Source organism: Canis aureus, chromosome 8 (genome assembly GCF_053574225.1).
Source record: "Canis aureus isolate CA01 chromosome 8, VMU_Caureus_v.1.0, whole genome shotgun sequence".
Taxonomy (NCBI): Eukaryota; Metazoa; Chordata; class Mammalia; order Carnivora; family Canidae; genus Canis; species Canis aureus.
Window position 1 is genome coordinate 46,517,105 of NC_135618.1, and position 22,091 is coordinate 46,539,195.

Genomic DNA, 22,091 nt, shown 5'->3' on the forward strand with positions numbered 1-22,091 from the left:
GGGGCGGCAGCTGGGATTCAAACCCAGGAAGTCTGGCTCCAGTGTCCTGGGTCCCAGAACCCCCCCCCCCCCCCCAGCTCCCTGCAGGGAGTGACCTGAGATCCCATCGCTGTGCAGAGGAGGAAAAGAGGCCCAGAGAGGGGAAGCTCCTGGAGGGGATCATACAGCAAGCCAGGGAGGAGCTGGAACCAGAATTCAGCCCGATGCTTGTCTTGCCACCCCTCACCTGGCTGAAAGGAGCCTGTGTCCTGCATCTGCCAGGTGAGGGGATAGGAGGACCAGGGGACAGGCAGCCAAGTCCCCACTGTCGTGTGTGTGGGTGGAATAGAGCTAAATTCCGGCAGCTAGCCAGCAAAGCAGAATTTGGAGGGACAGAGGTGGCTTTTCCTGTACCTCCTGAAGGTCACTGCCCCCTCTCCAGCTCCACCTGAAATCTGGGGGCCTTCTGGATAGGTAGCCCCCCTCGCCTGGGTCTCAGGCCTGGTGCTAGAGCAATGCAAATGGTGCCCACCCCTTCCAGAATAGCAAATGTCAGTGTGGCCTCAAGATGCTGACAAGCCCCAGCCCTCTGACTTAGCATTTCTGATGAGGAGCCCAGGGACAATAGGCCGCACTGCCCCCACGGAGGGGACCACCCGAAGCCTTTCAGCGGGGATCCATCTGCCCCTTGGCCGCATCCCCCGTCCCTGCACCCCAGCACAAAGGCTTTATTTTTTTAACAAATGAATTTGCAATAAAAAAGGAAGAGGAATCTGCAGAGATGGGCTTGTCTTCAGTCTGGCAGCTGGACTGAGCTTTGAGGCCACAGAGGCCACTGTCAGGGAGTCCTGGGAAACCAGCCGGAGAGAGATTCCAGGCTTGGCCGGGTCACAAAAGTGAGGCTTAGCATGGGAAGAGAAAGGCCATGGGTCTCCAAGAAAAGCCCCATCTCAGCAGACACGGGGAGGAGAGAGGGGTAGGCTTGAATGAGTACCCAGTGTCTTCCAGAATGTACTCAAGGACAATGCCCAGAGAATGTTTGACAAACAAAATCTGGGCATGCTGGGGGTGACGGGCAGGGAAACAGGAGGTGAGTTCGGTCCACCGGTAAGGGAAGGCCATCTGAGACTTCTCAGGAGCAAGGCCTTGTGTCTTACCTTAAGTTCTCCGACTCCTTCAGAGCTGCCACCTTGGGCCCCAGGATGGATGTCGCCTGGAAGTCTTGGAGCTGAAGCAGAAAGCCCCATGAGCCAGTGACCTCTCCTAGGACACCCTAGGATCTCACCAACACCCCAATCCACGAAGCAGTTCTGGGGCCCAGCACAATATACAGCCCCATGCTGGGGGCTAGGCAGAGAGATCCCTCCCTTGAGCAGAAGGTTCTAGATCCTAGGTGGTGGATGCCAAATACCTTCAAAGGATAAATCATTGAAACCGCCAGGACCTATCATTCCCTGATAAATGTTCAGAAAGGTCCCACTAGTTTCTCATTTTGCCCCCAAGGCCATGGAGGTTTGGGTTAGAGATTCATATGGCTACACAGTATAAATAAAATAGGTTAGGATTGTAAAGCAAACAAACAAACAGAAAAAAGACTTTGCCCGCCATGAATAAAAAACTTGGATGTCCCAATAGCACTATGGGTATATATGTACATGTGTGTACGTGTACTTATTGCCAAAGACAACAGTCTTTCTAAAGATGAAAAAGAAAACCATCCCCAAAAATTGCCTCTTGAGAGATATCTCTTAAGAGATAACTAATATCACTTTAAAAAAACAAAAAGACTCTTTCTCTAGAACAGTATTAGGTTTATAGCCATATTGAGAACAACATAGGGAGATTTCCCATATACCCCATATATACCCGTATCCTCCTCTATTACCAACATCCCCACCAGGGAGGCACATTTATTACAATCAATGAACCTGAAGACACATCATCATCACCCAAAGCCCAGAGTTTACACCAGGGTTCACTCTTGGCAGTGTCCCTTCTATGGGTTCGGACACATGGATAAGGATGTGTGTCCACTATTATGGTATCATACAGAGTGGTTTCACTGCCCTAGGATTTCACTTCTCCAAAGTGACTAATCTTCACTCATCTGGCCTAAAACCCATTTCCAATCTCTCCTGAAAACCAGCTCTCCTCCCCCAACAGAGGGTCCGTCATCTCCCCAGTCACCCAGGCTTGACACGTCGGGGTGAAGTACAGCCCCACTTGGTACCTGGAGGTTGTCCTGAACAATGAATCCCTCAGCCATGGAACTGATACCACTTACTGTCTGACCTCTTGTTTGAATGCTACCCATTGTAACTGTACTCCATATGCTCACAATTTTACATGGAGACATGGAAGATATTTTTTGAAAACCTACTGAACTGTATACCTAAAAATGGGGCACCCGGGTGGCTCAGTCAGTTAAGTGTCTGCCTTTGGCTCAGGTCATGATCCCAGGGTCCTGGGATGGAGCCCCACGTCAGGCTCCCCGCTCGGTGGGGAGTCTGCTGCTCCCCCTGCCCTCACCCTGCTCATTCTCTAATAAATAAATAAATAAAATATTTTTTTAAAATGAGTTAAAAGGGTCACCTAGGTGGCTCAGCAGTTGAGCATTTGCCTTTGGCTCAGGGCATGATCCTGGGTCTGGGATCGAGTCCCACCTCGAGCTCCCTGCGTGGAGCCTGCTTCTCCCTCTGCCTGTGCCCCCCCTCTCTCTCTTTCTGTGTCTTTCATGAAAAATAAATAAATCTCAAAGATTTTATTTATTTATTTTACAGGGGAGGAGGGGCAGAGGGAGTGGGGTGGGGAGAGAGAGAGAGAGAAGCAGACTCCCTGCTGATTGGGGAGCCCAATGTGGGGCTCAATTCAAAACCCTAAGATAATGACATGAACCAAAATCAAGAGTTGGATGCTTAACTGACTGAGCCACCCAGGCACCCTCTTTTTAACCATTTTTAAATTAAATTAAAATTTTAAAAAGATTTGTTTATTCACGAGAGACACAGAGGCAGACGCTTAACTGCTGAGCCACCCAGGCATCCCTAAAAAACACATTTTTAAAAAATGAAGATCCAATACATACTAGGATGTGGATGAACCTTGAAAACATTATCCTAAGTGAAAGAACCCAGACACAGAGGTTTACATATTGATTGTGATAAGTGATTGATAAGTGATTCCACTTCTAGGGCATACCTCATGAGCCCTATCATTCCTATAGGCAGGAAGTAGACTAGAGATCCAGGGGGCTGGTGGGGAAGAGTAAGGGGGTGTTATTGTGTAATGGGTGTAGTGCTTCTGTTTGGGATGATGAAGAATCATCTGGAGTCGTGTAGCGGTGATGGTCACACACACACCACTGTAAATGGCGTTTGTTGCCAATAATTATACCCTTAAAATGGTTAATAAAATAATATGGGCACATGGGTGGCTCAGTCAGTTAAGTGTCCAATTCTTGAATCTCAGCTCAGGTCTTGATCTCTGGGTCGTGAGGTCAAGCCCCATGCTGGGCTCCATGCTGGGTGTGGAGCCTGCTTTAAAATGTTAATTAATTAAATGTTAATTAATTAATTAACTAAATTTTGTGATGTATATTTTACCTCCCCCCCACACACACACACACATACAAAGAATAAGAAGAAGCCAGACCCAAAAGGAAAAGAACATCCTGCATAATGCCATTAGAAAAAAAGTCCAAAGACAGACAAAACTAATCCATGGTGTTTAGAACTCAGGGAGGCCTTTGGAAAAGTGACCATGAAGGCAGCTGGGGGTAGGGGGTTATATTTTGTTTCTTGATCTGGTGGTGAGTACACACACATGTTCTGTTTGTGAAAATTCATTGTTCTGAAAACTTATTTTCACACTCTGTACACAAAAATCTATATAACTGATTACCTCCTGAGTGGCTGTAAAATTTTCATTTTTACCAAAAATCTTTGATATAAGCTATTTTATTTTCTATTCTTGACAACACTGGATGTTATCCTTTTTTAAATTGTTTTCTAAAGAGTGCAGGTAGGGGGAGGAGAAGAAGGAAACAGAGAATCTTAAGCGGCCTCCACAAGCAGCGTGGAGCCTGACACCAGGCTCGATCTCACAACCCTGAGATGACAACCTGAGCCAAAATCAAGAGTCAGATGTTCAACTGACCAAGCCACCCACAGTCCCATCAGTTTTTTTTTAATACTAAAAACAAAACAAACTAATGAGTCAGCAGCAGCACACAATTTGCTTTGTGAAAACTGGTCCTGCAGGTACAAAAAAAAAAAAAAAAACCTAGCTTCTGCTGGTATTTTGATGGACATGAGTGGACAATAAAGACACCAATGAAGTGGCAGGTCTGAGTAGGACAGACATTTTGGATAGTTTAATAATTCAGAGGCATCTCAGAGCCACCCCATGAAAACCCCATCCTGTGATCTACATGAAGACATTAAAAAAAAAAAAAGTTTTGAGAAACTCTCATCAGCAAGCACTCCAGGCGGCTCAAAAATGCTTCTCAAGCATGGAAGATTCCAGTGAAACTAAGAGGCATTTATGCAGAGTGGGAGGGTCTGTCCAGGAAACACATGAGAATCATCAGAAAGGAGACAGGAAAGAATGGGCAGGCACTTCCACTTGCAAGAACACGAAGGAGCTTTGGGAAAAATCTTGATAAATAGAAACCTAAGACCACCAAGTCTAACCCATAATTCTGCCTCAGCTGAACCCAGAACCACCACCACCACTCTGCCTTACTATTTGCCTTTAACCTGAGCCATGGACCCAGGCACTGTAAGGAACAGTATCCAGTATAAGGCCACCCAGGACAGGCCTGGAGGTGCCAGGAACTCCAGGATCACACACTGAGCCGAAAGGCAGACGCCCGACCGCTGAGCCACCCAGGCGTCCCTTCATTGGTGTCTTTATTGTCCACTCACGTCCATCAAATTACCAGCAGCAGCTAGGGTTTTGTTTTTGTTTTTTTTCCTGCAGGACCAGTTTTCACAAAGCAAATTGTGTGCTGCTACTGACTCATTTTGTTTGTTTTTAGCATTAAAAAAAAAAAAAAATAGACACTGAGTATGTCTCCAGTCTGTTCATTTGCCTACAAGGCCGTGACTTGGTTTGGCTCTGTTCACGCTTGGGACCTACAGGTTCCCCAGCTTTGACATTCATTCCTACCAAGGACACAGCTTCTCCCCATCCCATGGTTCTACTTGCTCCAAGGAATACCCTCACTCTTTTTTTTTTTAAACCATTGCTCTTCCCCCACTGGGCATGTCCTACAACCAAAATGGCACCACACTCCCACATTATCCTCTGGAGTCCCGACTAGTTGATTTTGAGATTCCTCAGAAATCTCCTCTCCATTGGAAAGTCTGGGAGGGGAGGGCGGGTCTGTGGCTCCCCCTTGCCCCCCACCCCCACCCCAGTATCACTGTGACCTCTTGGTTGCCCAGAGACACTCACCCATAAGGCCATCTGGCACGGGCCAAGCACATCGACCATGACCAAGCCTTGGAGGCCAAGGCCACCCCTCTCCACTGGGTCCCCCTGCAGGCCAGTACTGGTGTTGGTGGAAAAGTGATAGGTGTATCTGGTGCCCACAGGGAGGTGGGGATCAGCTGACCCTGGAGAGCAGATAGAGGGCCCAGTGTCACCTTGATGACCCATCACCCTCTGGGACCCAACTCCACTGAGACTGTTTAGACATCCTCGTTCCCACCTCCCTCCCTCCATCTGGACCTCCCAGTGCAGGGGAAGGCCGGGGGGTGCTGCACACTCCTAAGAGGGTGAAAAAGAAAGTTGAAATAGTAACAGCAAGCGCTTAGTAACCGTTAACCGGTGTTCTCAGATGCTAAGGCCCCCTCCTAAGGGGGTTACATGTCATCTTTGGCCTCTCCCCACTCAATGTGACACCCAGTCATGATCACCAAAACTATCTCTAGACATTGCAAAGATCCTTGAGGGGGCAATCATCCTGATTCAGAACCACCGAGTTACACTTAAGTGAACCCGTCCAGGCTCTTTCACCAACTCTGAAGTGGGTGCTCTTATTGTCCCCATTTCACAGAGGTAGGGACAGAGGCTCAGAGAGGTTACCTAACTCACCCAAGGTCACAGCTGGGATGCCAGCCTTGGAAGCCCGATTCCTCTCCCACTGCCTTGAGGACAGTAGCGTGTATAGGAGAGGGTAGCCCTGGTCCTTTACGGGGTGACCTGCCTCCAGGGCAGTGGGATGGCAGGAAGGGCTGATTTAGGGAGCAGACATCTCTATGCCTTTCTAAGCTTCTATGTAGGCCAGGGGACCGAATGTAAAATCCAACTCACTATGACACCTCACCCTTCTCTGGGGTTCGCAAGGGAATTAACATTTCAGGTGCTCAATCAAACACAACCACACCTTTCACTCCCAGGATGCTTCTCTCCCTCCAAAGAATTTGCCCTAAGGTCCTCTCCTGTACTCCACCCCAAAATGCAAACAGAGTCACCCAGCACAGGTGTTTATTCTCCCCTGGGGACCACAAGGTAGGAGGCCGCTTACCTTGGGTGTGGTGTTTGCTTCTCTAACAGCCGATGACCAGGTGGCCTTTCCCGCAGGCCTCTCCTGGGAACGGGGACGTGCCTGCTGAGGCTGACCCTAAGCGCACCTGGCAGCTGGTCGGCTTTGCTCCCACACACCCCCCACCCCACCCTCCACCCCATCCTGTCTCCTGGGCACCCGAGGTGCCATAAGGTCTCCCGAGAGACTTGCTCACCTGTGCACGCCGTCAGGCAGGAGGCCGCCTGCCTCACCAGCGAATCCGGTATTTCTGAAATCACAGATCAGATGGCACGAGCGAGGGCAAGGCTGGGAGGAGGACAGCCCCGACCCATGGGCCCCAATCCCTGCTTGTGGATGGGACGTTTAAGGGTCCAAGGGGATGAGAGATGATTGATGGCAGCTCTCCTCTCCCTCACAGGGCGGGGAGTGAACGCCCCATCCCTCACCCAACCTGCTCCTCTTCTTCCCCGGTGCCCACACCACTGCCCTGATTGCTTCAGCTGGTGACCCGGGAGTCCTCTGCGCTTCTACTCTTTTCCCTTATTGCCACCCCCAAATCCAGCACATCAGCACCCTCTGCAAATTGCATCCACAAATGCAGGACCTCCTCCCTCCCTCTATCCACCTCTCCCTCCATCTATCCATCCCTGCCTTCCTCCTCTCCTCTCTCCCTCCCTCAATCCCTCCCTCTATCCATCTGTCCCTTCCTCCCCTCCACCTATCCATCCCTCCATCTATCTATCCCATCCTCCCCACCTCCATCCATCCACCATGCCTCCCTCTCCATCTCTTCCTCTTCTCCCTCCCTCCAGCTCCACCTCCCTGGCCATCACTCTAAGCAAAGCCATGCCTTCTCTTGCCTAGATGATTGCAGTGACCTAACTATCCCCCCACCTCCGTGTCCATAATTCATTGTGCACAGCTAGAGTCACCTTAAAACCCTAAACCTGATCACATCCCTGCTGGTTTAACAGCTCCTAGGTCCCCTGCCCACCACCCCTAAGCCACATGCACTCATAAGGACGTCCTTACCGCAAAAGCTGGCCTCTGCTTGCCTTCTGGCCACATCTCATCCTGCCCTCATCCTCCAGCCACACTGGCTCTTCAGCTCAGGGCTTTTGCACATGCTGTTCCCTCCTGCCTGAACACTCATCCTCCTGCTCTCCACACTCCAGGCTCCTTCAGATCTTGCCCCAGCAGGGCCCTCCCTGACCACTGTGGACCAACAAAGCCAGACCAGCCAGACCAACAGGCTGTAGCAGTGAATGATGGTGTCTAGCGCTGCTCCCCGGTGGGTCTGGGGCCACCTCATCCCTGCCCCCCCCCCCACCATGACCACCACCTTCTCAGCTGCACAAGTCAACCACAGAATGAACAGCATGGACTCCGACCTCCTTAGCCCCTACCTCAGGCCACTGAGGTCCCTCTGCAGGGAATCCCCCAGCCCTCTTTGCCAGCATCTCTCCCTCCACCTATCCCAGCCTAAGGCCTCACCACTTCCCCCTCCTGTCAACCCTCATCAACCAGCCACTTGTCTGGATCTTTCTGGGCCACGATCAGCCCTCCTGGAACAGCCTCAGCCGGGTGTCCACCTGCAGCCGTGTTCATACAATGGCTTTCCAACAACACCCTTTCTATCCTCAGAACCACCCCACTGTGCCCAACTGCTAATCATTACTCCTGCCCACCTGCTTAATTTCTTGAAAGACAAAGCACTTCCCCCAAATAGGGGAAAGTGCATTTTACACTGTCTTGTTTGGAACTTTGAAACAACAGAACATGGTAGGATATTCCCACCTCTCAAATGTTTTGTGTCGTCTAACAAAATGCACTTTGCCTTCAAGTAGAATATCAATGGATAAAACCACATTTCAGAGACATTTAACTCAATGGATTTCTCTTCCAATTTTACTCCAAGTCTTTGATAACATGTATTCTTGGGCACCAAATTAACCTTCTTTATGTATAAATGTTAATTTATGCAGCGTCATTAAACTCCCAGTTGTGCACAGACCCAGCAGTCTGCTTGTCTGCTCATCCAGCAACCTCTACATGTGCTTTCCACCAGCCACGCTGCAAAGCAGCCAAGCCCACAAGCCCCCATCCACCAAGAGCTCCAGAAACAAGGTGTGTGCAAAGAGCACTGAGCTCCAACCAAGTTCCCTTCCTCTTCTCAAGCACTTAAAAAGATAATATTCAAATTAAAAGAAAAAAGTTTCAGAGCGATTCAATAATCCTACAAAGGAGGGGGAAACACAGAGTCTTGAGAGGTAAGAAATCTTCCTTTTGGCTTCTACTCATTTCTAGGGAAAGACTCAAAGGGACTGAACTTGATGTGATCTCTAGAGCCCAGGAATGAAATCGGGTCCCATTTCAGCTTTCTCAGATGTCAGTTCTGGTCCCCACTCATTCATTTATCCAGCACAGATCTACAGAGCACCTACTGTGCACCAGGCGACAAGGGCTGAAAATATAGCAAAACAAAAAAGAAAAACCCAAAAACAAAAAAACAGCCACAATCTGACCTGCACCATCCCATACACTAGACGATGCCAGCCACGCGTGGCTTTTGGGCATCTGCAATGTGGCTGCTGTTATGGAGGAACTTTTCATTTTGTAATTTGTTAAATTTTGTCATTAGTTTAATTTTAAAATAAAAAGCAATACTAAAGTCAGTTATTGGAAAACCTAAGTATGCTTAAAACGACTCAGTATACGAAACTCCTTTTTCAACTCGGAATCTTAGGAAATGGAAATACACATCAAGTATTTGCAATGGATATTTAGCATTCAAAGTGAAATATGGGGGCACCTGGCTGACTCACTTGGTAGAGTGCATGACTCCGGATCTCAGGGTTTTAAGTTCAGGCCCCACGTTGGCTTTAGAGACAACTCTAAAACTCTAATAAAATCTTCTAAAAAACTGAAATATGCTCTCAGTATCAAATACGCGCTGGATTTCAAAGAACAGAAAACATAGCTCATTAATCCTTTTTGACATTGACTACATTTTCTTTTTTTCTTTTCTTTTTTTTTTTGACATTGACTACATTTTCTAATGAGATTTTGGCTCTAGTGGGTCCAGTAAAATATATTCTTAGAATTAATGTCACCTGCTCCTTTTTAACATTTTGTAAACATGGCTGCTTGGAAACTTTCACATTACATATTTGGCTCACAATATGCTCACAAATTGCTGCCCGAGACCCTTCTGCAATAAACAGACAACAGATAAAAGCTCATTTCACCCAGTTGCCCTGCATCAGAGAGCTGCTTATGATCTTCAAGCACACCCACCTCGCACCCCGCAGACAGCTAAGCATCCCCATACACAGGCCCAGGAGCCCTGGGTCAGCATTTCATCCCTCAGGGTTACAGATCTGGTCTCAGTTTTCAGAGGATGTTGGTGGAAGACAGGACCAAGAAATGAAGGATCCACCTGTAAGCTCTCTCTCTCCTTTTCCCCGTGAAAGGCAAAACCGAGAAAGGCAGGGGAACAGGGGAACAGGCATCTGGCTACAAAAATACAGTCCCAGGTAGATGAGCTGCTGTCCCAGCTTCGTCCCAGACAGAAACAGGACCGCAGCAGCTTTACTTACCCCCCAAAGTCACTGCCACCAGCGCCCAGGGCAGGACCAGACCGAGGAGCCCCATGGGCACCAGCACCGCCACCAGCCCAAGGGAGCCCCACACCATCAGCCTCTCTCCGATGGCACAGGGCACCCTGAAAGAAATTTTCTTTTCCAAAGGGGCGGGTTCAGCCTGGATCAACTCTCTCAACCCAGAGCCGGTGGGAAGGGGAGGAGGGGGGCTTCCAGAGCAAAGCCCCAACCAATCAGAAGCCTCCAATGAAGTTCTTAGGGCTCTATCCGGGAGGAGGGGGGGCTTCTGAGCAATGAGGGGGAAAATCCCTTTTCAGTATAGGGGAAAGAAAGGTTTGCCTCTTCAAGCCTTGTAAATGGAGCTCTCAGGGCAGAAGGCAAACACGGTTTTGATTTTTTTTTTTAATTGGGGTCTAATCAAATTGACCATTTTAGCCACTTTCAAATGGCAGCATTGAGAGCTTTCACAATGTCATGAAACAAACCATCATCACTGGCTTGTGAGGTCTGGCTTGTCTGTCCCACTGCTCTGGGTAAGCGAAGCCAGGCCTCAGCAATGGCTGTCACCTAACAGGGGACAGCTGCAGGGTCTTTCAGAGCTCAGGCTCAAGGCCTCCCTCCGTGACACATTAGGACAGCAGTTAAGAAGAGGCAGGAAGGGGTACACCTGGGTGGCTCAGACCATTAAGGGTCTGCCTTCCGCTCAGGTCCTGATCCCAGGGTCCTGGGATGGAGTCCCGTGTCGTGTCGGGCTCTCTGCTTCTCCCTCTGCCTGCCACTCCTCCTGCTTGTGCTCTGTCAAATAAATGAACAAAATCTTTAAAGAAAAAAAAATTGTGAGAGGTCTGCTCATTCATGTTTAATGTCCTTTCCCAGACCCCACCTCCTCTTGCCCAGCTGAAAGCACCTCAGCTTTGGTTCTTAGGCTCCAGGCAGCCAACACCACCCTCCTTCAGCACTCCAGGCCCAGCACCTCCTCATCAGCACCTACTTCCCACAATGAGTAGGATTTTTATAAGCCGCTTTCTAGGATAGGCTACAGATCATACAATTCTCTCATTGAAAGTGCACAAGCATTGTGCAAACACCACCACAACCCATTTTAGAATATTTTCCTCACCATAAAAGGAAACCCCATCACCAGTAGACAGTCACTCCTCCTTCCCTGTCACCCCAGTCCCAGGTCACTACTGATCTCCTTTCTGTCCCCCACGGACTTGCCCTCTATGGACATTTCATATTGAATCATTCACTACATGGCTGTTGGTGAGAGGTCTCCTGCGCTGAGCACCAGGTTTTCCAGGTTCACACACCTTCTAGCAAGAGGCCAGTGCTTCCCTCCTCCTTGTGGCTGCGTACTGTTCCACGGGATGGAGAAACCACAGACTGTTCATTCATTCATCCCCTGATGGGCAGTGATGGGTGTACATTCATTCAATGTGGCTTTCTCAGACTTCAACGGAGACCCGGCCGACAGGTTGACACCTGAGGTTGCTTTCTAGAAACAATCAATTGTACTTTGGCACTTGGCCCCCTTTCTTTTCATATGTTGAATCCAGTAATTCACCTTCCTGCCCACCAGCTCAGACATTCTCACTGCAGCCACCCACCCCCCATCCATAGGGCTGAAGATGTAAGAAATTCTCTTTCAGCTGCCTGGAGGCCCACGGCATGTTCTGGGTGGCACCAAAAGCAATAAAGAAGAGAAGAAAAGTATATCCGACAGGGTGGGCCTGTAGGAGATAAAATCCCAGGAGGGAAAGGAGATGCACACACGGAAGACGTGAAGCATACCAAGCAGAGCCTTGGTTCTGAGAAAGGAATGGTTTTAATGTCAGGGAATCAGTGGGAGTTTACAAGACAGATTTCCTTGAAACCTAAAAAAATAATAATAATAAAATAATAATAATAATAATAGTAATAATGATATTAGAAAATTTAGGGGCCCCAGGGTAGCTCAGTCCATTAAGCATCTGCCTTTGGCTCAGGTCATGATCTCAGGGTCCTGGGATCGAGTCCCACATCAGGCTCCCTGCTCAGCAGGGAGTCTGCTTCTCCCTCTCCCTCTATGCTTGTTCACTCTCTCGCTCTCAAAATCATGAATTAAAAAAAAGAAAATTGTATACTTGTAGCCAGTAGATAAGTCCTGGAGACCTTATACACAGTATAGTGATTACAGACCAGAAAACTGGATGATAAACTTTAAACTTGCTAAGAGATTAAATCTGAGTTGTCCCTGATACCAGAAGAAATGATAGTTGAGTGACACCATAGTGGCGTTAGCTAATGCTACAGTGGCAACCGTGTTGTGATATAAATGCATCAAGTCAATGCATTGTACACTTCAACTTACACAGTGTTGTATATCAAATATATCTCAATTTTTTACAAAATTGTATCGGGCACTGGGCAAAGCATTCACTGAGTATTAACTCATTCAGTCCAACCTTCCCCCTCACCCCACCACCAAAACCACCCATGAGGTAGAACCAGTGTCATCCCATTGTACAGACAAGGAAGTGGGACACAGAGAGGCTAAGTCATTTGCTCAAAGTCACACAGCTGGACTCCACCTGGCTCCAGTCTCTCTCCTCTCTCAACTCTGCAGCCTAGCTCCTCAGTTATCACTTTTTCCATCTTCTCCTCCAAGAGACTAGTCTCTGAATCCTCCCCTGTTCATGGTGAGGAATTTGAGAGAAAACTTTGCCATGTTTCATGTGGTGGTTCCCAGTCAACCCAGTGGCATCATATTCTAGGCCTGGAAAATCAGAACCCCCAAGGGGGAGAGGGGGACCTCCTTCCAGACCATTCTGATGACTAGCAGGGTATTCTATTACCCCGTCCTACAATGGGAGCTGGCCAGGGTAGAGCTCTCTGCATCTCTGGTCCCACTTCCCCAGGTTTCTCTTGTTACTGGACAAAAAGCTGGTGAACCCATTGGCTGGAGCACCAGGACTCAAGGACTTGATGCACAGAAAGACCCTCCTAGACAACCCTCCTCCCCTCTCCTCATCCTCTCACCAAAACTAAGTCCAGTTTCCTCCTTGGAAAAAAAAAAAAAGGCAGGGCTGCACTTGCCAAATAACTGGAGATTGAGCTCCTGGTTCTGAACTAAGGCAGAAGATAAATTAAGGCCCATCACACCCAAGTCAGAGTTACGAAAACTAACAAACCTTCATTTTGATCCATCAAAAGATGGCATAATTGTGCATAGGTTGGGCAAGAGCTACCCCACTGTAGGGAACCAGTAAGGGGTGCAGTGAGCTCTTCTTACCTGGGTAGAGGATTTCACAAAAGATTTGGTTCTTGATGAGCCACTCCCACCATATTTTTTAAGACTTCATTTTTTATTTTATTTTTTTAAGACTTCATTTTTTTGAGCAGTTTTAGATTTATAGCAAAATTGAGAGGAAGGCATAGAGATTTCCCACATACCTCCTGTCCCCACACATGCATAGCCTCCCCTGTCATCAAATGACTCCAGCCCCATGGGGAATCTAATGCAGTTGAAGAACCTACATCGACACATCGTTATCATCCAAAGTTCATACTTTATCTCAGGGCTCACTCTCGGTGTTGTACATTCTACGGGTTTGGACATGTGTGTAATGATCTGTATCTATCTTTCCACCATATGGAGTATTGTCACTGCCATAAAAATCCCCTGTGAGTCACCTATTCGTCCTTCCCTCTCTCAGTCCCTGAAAATCACTGATGTCTTCACAGTCTCCATACTTTTGTCTTTTCCAGAATGTAATACATTTGGAATCACATAGTCTGTAGCCTTCTCACATTGGCTTCTTTCACTTAGGAATATGCATCTAAGGTTCCTCCCACCTTTTCATGGCTTGATAGGTCTTTTCTCTTTAGAACAGAATAATATCCAATGTTACCTGGATGTACCATGTTTGTTTATCCATCCACCTACCGATGGACACCCTGGTTGCTTCCAAGTTTGGGCAATTATGGATAATGCTGCTATATAAACATCTGCGTGCAGAGCTCTGTGTGGACATCAGTTTGTTTATTTTTTAAGTAGGCTCTGTGCTCAACATGGGGGTTGAGCTCATGACCCCAAGATCAGGAGTCACATGCTCTACCAACTGAGCTAGCCAGACACTGTTGTGTGAACATAAGTTCTTAACTTCTTTGGGTAAATACCAAAGAGCATGATTGCTGGGTCACATGGTAAGAGTACATTTAGTTTTCTAAGAAACCACCAACCGTCTTCCAAAGTGACTGCACCATTTTGCATTCCCACTGGCATTGTAGGAGAGTTCCCATGGCTCCAAATCCTCATCAGCATTTGATGTTGTCAGTGTTTCAGATCTTAGCCATTCAAATAGGTATAAATAGGCATAACACAAAATTCATCATTTAATTTGCATTTCCCAGATGACCTATGATATAGAGTATCTTTTCACGTGCTTATTTGCCATCCATAGGTCTTTGGTGTGGTGTCTGTTAGGATCTTTTGCATATATATTCAGTTCTTTTATTTCTTTCAACAGAGTTTTATAGTTTTCCTCCTCTAGATCCTATACATGTTTTGTTAGGGTTGTACCTAGATATTACATTTTGAGAATGCTACTAGAAAGGGTGATGTTAAATTTTCAAATTCCATTTGTTTGTTGTTAATAGATAGGAAGGCAAATGACTTTTGTATATTAATCTTGTGTCTTGCAACTTTACTATAATAGCTTAATAGTTCCGAGTTTTTTAGTCACTTCTTTCAGATTTTATACATAGATGGTCATATTATCTGGGAAGAAAGACAGATGTATTGTTTTTCCTTCCCAATCTGTATATTTCCTTGTCCTATTGCATTAGCTAGAATTTCCAGGATGATGTTGAAAAGGAGTGGTGAGAGGGAACATCCTTGCCTTACTTTCAATCTCAGTGGGGAAACTTCTAGTTTCTTACCATTAAGTATGATGTTAACTGTAGATTTTTTTTTAAGATTTATTTATTTATTTATGATATAGAGAGAAAGAGAGAGAGAGAGAGAGGCAGAGACACAGGAGGAGGGAAAAGTAGGCTCCATGCCGGGAGCCCGATGCAGCACTCGATCCCAGGACTCTAGGATCGCGCCCTGGGCCAAAGGCAGGCGCTAAACCGCTGAGCCACTCGGGGATCCCCAACTGTAGATTTTTTTGCAGACATTTTTTAACATGTTGAGGAATTCTGCTTCTATTTCTGGTTTACTGAGAGTTTTTATCATGAATGGGTACTGGATTTTTCCAAATGCTTTACCTGCATCTACTGATACAATCATGTGATTTTTTTTTTCTTTAGTCTGTTTGATGTGCTGGATTACATTAATTGATCTTTTTTTTTTTTTTTAACATTAATTGATTTTTAAATGCTGAACTGGCCTCGCATACTTGGGATAAATCCCACTTGGTTATGGTGTATAATTCCTTTTATACATTGTTGGATTCAATTTGCTAATATTTTGTTGAGGACTATTGCATTTAGGGTCATGAAAGATATTGGCCTATGGTTTGTTGCTTGGCTTTTTTGTTTTGTTTTTATAATGTGTTTGTCTGATTTCAGTAGTGGATTAATGCTGGCCTCACAGAATCAGGAAGTATCCTCTCTGCTTCTATCTTTCAAAAAAGATTATAGAGAACCGGCATTATTTCCTCCTTGAATGTTTGGTAGAATTTACAGTAAACTCATCTGGGCTGCTTTGTTTTGGAGTCCCACAAATTTTGATAAGTCTTCATTTTTACTTAGTTCAAAATACTTTTTGGGTTCTCCTGAGAGCTCTCCTTTGACTCACAAGTTATTTAAAAGTGTATTGTTTAATCACCAAGTACTTGGAATTTTCCTGCTATCTTTCTATTATTAGTTTCCAATTTCATTTCATTGCAATCTCAGAGCTGGCATTGTATGATTTCAACTTTTTGCCCCATCTTTTATCTTTGAAATAAAGCCTGCTCCCTGCTGAGTGGAAAAGCTGGCATAGGAATGGGGAATGTTAGTTCATCTCTTTACTTGTGCAATTAACAGTGTGAGCTTAGAAAAGTCATGTGACCTCTCTGGATTTATTTATCCCTAGGCATAGTAAAGGAGTTGGAAATTATTGGTTGAGCATCTCCATATTGTGTTCAACTGGAGAACAGAGAGACCAGAAAGGAATCAAGTATGCACAGTAGTTACCATGTGATAAAAACAGCATCACATACAGTTGGAGAGAAAGATTATTCAATAAATGAACCAAGCATATGAGCACGCTGTTCACAGAAAACAACCCATCAATAGATTTCCATCCAAATAAAAGAGACTCAGGGGTGCCTGGCTGGCTCAGTCAATAGAACATGCAACTCTTGATTTTGGGGTTGTGAGTTTGAGTCCCATGTTGGGTATAGAGGTTACTTAGAAATCAAAAATCTTTTAAAAAAATTAAAATCTTAAAAAAAATAAGATTGTACATCAGACATCAAAGACACACACATAAAGCTATCAGGTGTGCTTCCAAAGTCATACATATACCTATATGACCTAGCCACTCCCCTCAGAGATATTTACCTAGGAAAAAACAAAGCATAAGTCCACACAAAGACTCAGACACAAATATTCATACAGTTCTATTTGTAAAGTTCAAAACTAGGAACAACCCAAATGTACATCAATAAGTGACTGGATGGGGCACCTGGGTGGCTCAGGAAGTTGAGCATCCAACCCTTGGTTTAGGCTTCGAGCATCATCTCAGGGTCATGAGATCGGGCCCCACATCAGGCTGTGCACTGAACAGAGGAGTCTGCTTGAGATTCTCTCTCCCTCCCTCCCCACCCATCTCCCTCCTCACAAGCCCACACACTCAATCTCTAAAACAAAGAAATCTAAAATAAAATAAAATAAAATAAAATAAAATAAAATAAAATAAAATAAAATAAAATAAAATAAAATAAAAGAAAGAAATCTCAAAAAAAAAAAAAAAGTAAATGGATGGACACACTGTAGTGTACCCATACAAGGGAATACCACTCAGCCATGAAGATAAACTACTGGTATGCACAAACCTCACAATAATTATTCTAAAAGAAGCCAGGGTTGTGGAGAAAGTGGGGAACATACATCCTGCATATGCCTCCATTTATATGAAATTCTAAAAATTGACAATTCTCAAAAGCAGACAGTTGCATGGGGTGGAGGAACAGGGAACTTACAATTGGGAATGAGGCAACTTTTGTGGGTAACAAATGTGTTTCCCATCTTGATTTCTCTATTTTTAAACCCATGATGATTTCACAGGGTATAGACATATGTCAAAATTTATCACATGGGATTTTTTAAATATGTATGGTTTGCTTTCTGTCAATTGCACTTCAATAAAACTTTTTTAATCTGTCATGTGATATCCTGTTCATGTACCAGACTCACAGGACTCGGTGACGAAACGGTCCTCCGACTACAGTGTGAGGAAGCAAGCATTGGCATTTACAACAGTGGGGCAGAAATGGGTCGGTTTAGCAGCTGCTAAAATTTGATGTGCACATCCCTTCTGACCCAATTCTAGAAGATACCACCTTTAGAAATATGCCTTAGTTTTCCATTGCAATCATAACATAGTACCATGAGTTAAGTGGCTTTAAACACCACCTACTAATTATCTCAGGGTTCGAAAGCCAGAAGTCCAGGTACAGCGTGGCTCAGCTGGGTCCTCTGCTTGCAGCCCCACAGGCTGAGATCAAACTGGTACTAGCTCCTGTGTATCCCTCCAGAGAATTCTACACATCTACAAGCAAATACATCTCTCTTCCTTCCATATTTTCTTTAACATAGAACAGTGGCGTAACATGTGCAACGCTCTGCCTCTTGCTTTCCTCATTAATAGTATATCATGAATCACACTTGTTCTTTTTCACAGCTGTGTACTACTCCACCAGGTGGAAATATGTGTCATTTATGGAACCCAACAAGGGCCGTGTTCCTTTCTGGAGGCTCTGGGGATGGGTCTGCTTCCAGGCTCGTTCAGGCTGTTGGCTGAATTCAGCAATGTTGTGGCTTTCGGGGCATCAACCTGTTTCCAGCTGAGAGCTTAGCTTTGCTTCCAGAGGCTGCACATGTGCATTCTCGGGCTTCCCTTGAGGCACTTCCACCATGCTTCCAATATTTCCTTCTATTTTATCTTTCTGCCTCCAGCCAGAAAAAGTTCTCTGCTTTCAAAGGCTCACAAGATAGATTGGGAGTAGGAGTTTCCTATTGCTGCTGTAAGAAGGTACCACGAACCTAGGGACTTGAAACAACATGGATTTTTTTTTCCTCTCACAGTTTTTTTTTTAAGGTTCTATTTATTCATGAGAGACAGAGAGAGAGGCAGAGAGAGAGGCAGAGGAAGAAGAAGGCTCCTTGCAGAGAGCCTGATGCAGGACTCGATCCCAGGACCCTGGGATCATGACCTGAGCTGAAGGCAGACACTCAACCACTGAGCCACCCAGGCATTCCTCTCTTACAGTTCTGGAGATCAGAAGTCTGATGCAGGGGTTGCCTGGCTGGCTCAGTCAGCAGAGCATGTGGCTCTTAGTCTTAGGGTTGTAAGTTAGAGCCCCATGTTGAATGGAGACATTACTCAAAAATAAAATCTTTAAAAAAAGAAGAAGAAGTCTGATGTGGATCTCACTGGGCTAAAATCAAGGTGTTGGCAGGGCCAATTTCTTCTGGAAGCTCTGAGTGGGGAGACCCCCTTTTCTTGCTTTTTCCAGGTTCTGGAGTCTTCCCACACTCATTGGCTTATGGCCCTGTCCCCATCTGAAAGATTATCCAGAATAATCTCCCCATTTTAAGGTCCTTACCTTAGTCACATCTGCAAAGTCCCTTTTGTCATTCACAGGGTCTGAGGGTCAGAATGGGAACATGTTTACGGGACCATATTTTGCTCGACACACTGGGAGCACCCAGATAATCCAGGATAGTCTCCATATCCTGGTCTGTAAACTTCATCATCTGCACAAAACCCCTCTGGCCTTGTACGGTGACATCAAGGTTCCAGGGAACCTACCATCATGTGTTGAAAGATTGAAACGAGAGAAAATAAATGTGTTTGCTTGCTAATGTGTAGAACTCGGTGGGCCAGGAGCTGCCAGGACCTGGTAACTATGGTTTTGTCTCGGGGAGGGGGAGACCAGGCTGGAGAGCCAGAAGTGTGAGGAAGAGTCTGTTCTCACTGCACCAGTTGAATTTTGCTCTGGGGCATATGATGCTTATTCAAAAATTAACTGTTTATGGGGGTGCCTGGCTGGCCCAGTCAGAGGAATATGCTGCTGCTCTTGATTTTGGGACCATCAGTTCAATGGCCTCATGTTGGGTGTAGAAATTATTTTTTAAATCATAATAAACAACAAAAAAAAAAACTATAAAAGCATCATTGGCAACATTTTTAAAGCTTTAACTGTTTATGGGTGAAAGGCCAAGAAATCTGCATGCAATATTGGCAGCTAGTGAAGAATGGGGGAAGAGAAACACAAGCGGCATTTGGATGTTTTGCAGGACAGAGAGAAGGCAGGTAAGCACCAGGGACTTGAAACTCTTAAGGACAGTGTAATAATGTCAAGGGCGAAGACCACCCTTCCCTCTTGTATCCCTCATCGTGGGGTCAATTGTGATGAGAAATCAGCTCTTTGGAGTTGCTGTGCAGACATGTGACCATATGACAACCCAGCAAACGCCCAGAATCTGCACATTTAAGATGAGAACCCCGGCTTCGGATTCCTGCCCCAAGTTCTCACTGCGCTTTCCCCCAGGGGGGCACCTTGTACCATCACCACATAGAGTTGAGCACTTGGAAAGTCAGTGTCCTCCACCCCCACCACCTGTAAGTAACAGGTGCAGGCTACCCTGCTCTCCAGTGCCTGCCCCCTGGCGACCTGGAGCAGAGGCATGCCCAGCCCCCCACTCACTGTGGGCCCCTCCCTCCCATTTTTTACATAATGAATCTTGTGACTCCACTTCCCTTGTGTGGGTGTATTGAAACTACATCTTCAATCAAAACGACCCCATGGGTTTCACTTCCCCAAGGTGGGAGCTCTGATACAGAGGGAACTACCCACCCACGGACCCCAGGACCCCATATGGGTGGCTGGTGCCTCCTCATTCAGCGGGTGGTTATCTGCCTATTGTTCACTTCACACACCAGTGATGATGACAACGAGGATGATGGCCTCCCTATGCAAACGCCATGTCGCAGTCAAACGCCACCAAGGACCCATTCCAGCTGCTGCCAGATTTGGAGCAACCAGCTAGAGCAGCAAGCCCAAAATGACACCTTAAGGCTTCACTCGCTCACTGTGATGGGATGAGTGTGACTCCCTTCCTTATCCACTGTCCCCCGGGGAACAGGGGGCCCACTGAGGTTCAGATGGATCAGCCCAGACGTCGGGGAGGGGGTCTTCTCACTGTTGGGGGATTTCCATAACAGAAGGGTCAGGCTGTTTTACAGATCCTGAGCTGGAAGGGGATGGTCAGGCCTGAAAAAAAAATCACACACAGGGTCTTCGGCAGGAGCTGGACTCCTAGCACCCCTACCCAGGGTCCGCAGGATCCTTGTCACACCAGGCCCAAGAGCGAGGCATCCACACCTCAGGTTCACAGAGGACGGCCCCCACTCACACCTGCTGTCTCGCACAATCATAAGCAACCCCCTTCATCCTCAAAAGTCCCTATGTTGGTTTGCCATAATTAAAAAAATTTTCAAAAAAAAAATTTTTTTTCAAAGAACGCAGAGGAAAAAAAAAAACTAACAAGCAATCATTTTATTAACCAATAGCACACAGCTAATTCTGTTTCTGAACAGCCAACCAGGCAAGTTGCAATCTTACGCTGCTGCAACTCAGATAAACCTTTTCTTTTAAGATTTTATTTATTTAGGGAACCCTGGGTGGCGGAACAGTTTAGCGCCTGCCTTTGACCCAGGGCGCGATCCTGGAGACCCGGGATCAAATCCCACGTCGGGCTCCCGGTGCATGGAGCCTGCTTCTCCCTCTGCCTGTGTCTCTGCCTCTCTCTCTCTCTCTCTCTATCATAAATAAATAAAAATTTTTTAAAAAGATGTTATTTATTTATTCATGAGACACACACACACACACAGAGAGAGAGAGAGAGAGAGAGGGAGGGAAGCAGAGACACAGGCAGAGGGAGAAGCAGTCTCCATGCAGGGAACCCGATGCGGGACTCGATCCCAGGTCTCCAGGATCACCCCTGGGCTGAAAGCAGGAGCTAAACTGCTGAGCCACCCAGGGATCCCCAACTTGGATGAACCTTAAAGACACTTCACTAAGTGAAAAAATCCAGGCGAGGGACACCTGGGTGGCTCAGCGGTAGAGCGTCTGCCTTCGGCTTAAGGCGTGATCCCAGAGTCCCAGGATCGAGTCCTGCGTTGGGCTCCCTGCAGGGAGCCTGCTTCTCCCTCTGCCCGTGTCTCTGTCTCTCTCTGTGTGTCTCTCATGAATAAATAAATAAATAAATAAATAAATAAATAAATAATCTTTAAAAATAATAAATCATAAATTTATAAGGCTTTTAAAAAAGAGCCAGGCATGAAAAAAATCACAAATCACACGCTGTATGAAGTGTGGGGAATGAGCAAACCCATAGAGATGAAACAGACTAGTAATTACTTAGGGCTGAGGGTGGGGGTGGAGAAAGATTGAGGGTTGGCGACTGTAACATATGGGGTCTCCTTCTGGGGTGATGTTGTAAAATTGATTGTCGTGACAGTTGCAAAATTCTATGAATATACCCCCCCAAACCCCATTGGTCGTACACTTTAAACGGGTGGATTCTATCTCCATAAAATAAAGCTATTGCCCCTTCCCACACCCCTGAAAAAAGCTCTTACCTTGAAAGCCACCGCCAATGCCACCCAGGTGCCCGGAAGAGATTCCACAGTGGAGCCTGCACAATTCTTCAGAAGCCTGCCCCTCCCAGCACTTTCCTCCCCACTTTCCCCCCACTCGGAGCCCCACCAGCCACCT

The 22,091-nt window shown here is 46.4% G+C and overlaps 1 protein-coding gene across 1 annotated transcript in view; it reads right to left on the reverse strand.

Annotated features, from left to right (window-relative positions):
* The window catches only part of LOC144318994 (uncharacterized), a 143,575-nt gene extending 133,040 nt beyond the window's left edge, over positions 1 to 10,535 (reverse strand). Inside the window, exons 1-4 of the mRNA XM_077906642.1 lie at positions 10,111 to 10,535; positions 6,726 to 6,779; positions 5,437 to 5,597; positions 1,137 to 1,207 (exon numbers count right to left, since the gene is read on the reverse strand). Coding sequence (XP_077762768.1) covers positions 1,137 to 1,207; positions 5,437 to 5,597; positions 6,726 to 6,779; positions 10,111 to 10,207 — 383 coding nt within the window. The 5' untranslated portion in view covers positions 10,208 to 10,535. The remainder of the gene's footprint in view (positions 1 to 1,136; positions 1,208 to 5,436; positions 5,598 to 6,725; positions 6,780 to 10,110) is intronic.
* Positions 10,536 to 22,091: the final 11,556 nt, after the last annotated feature.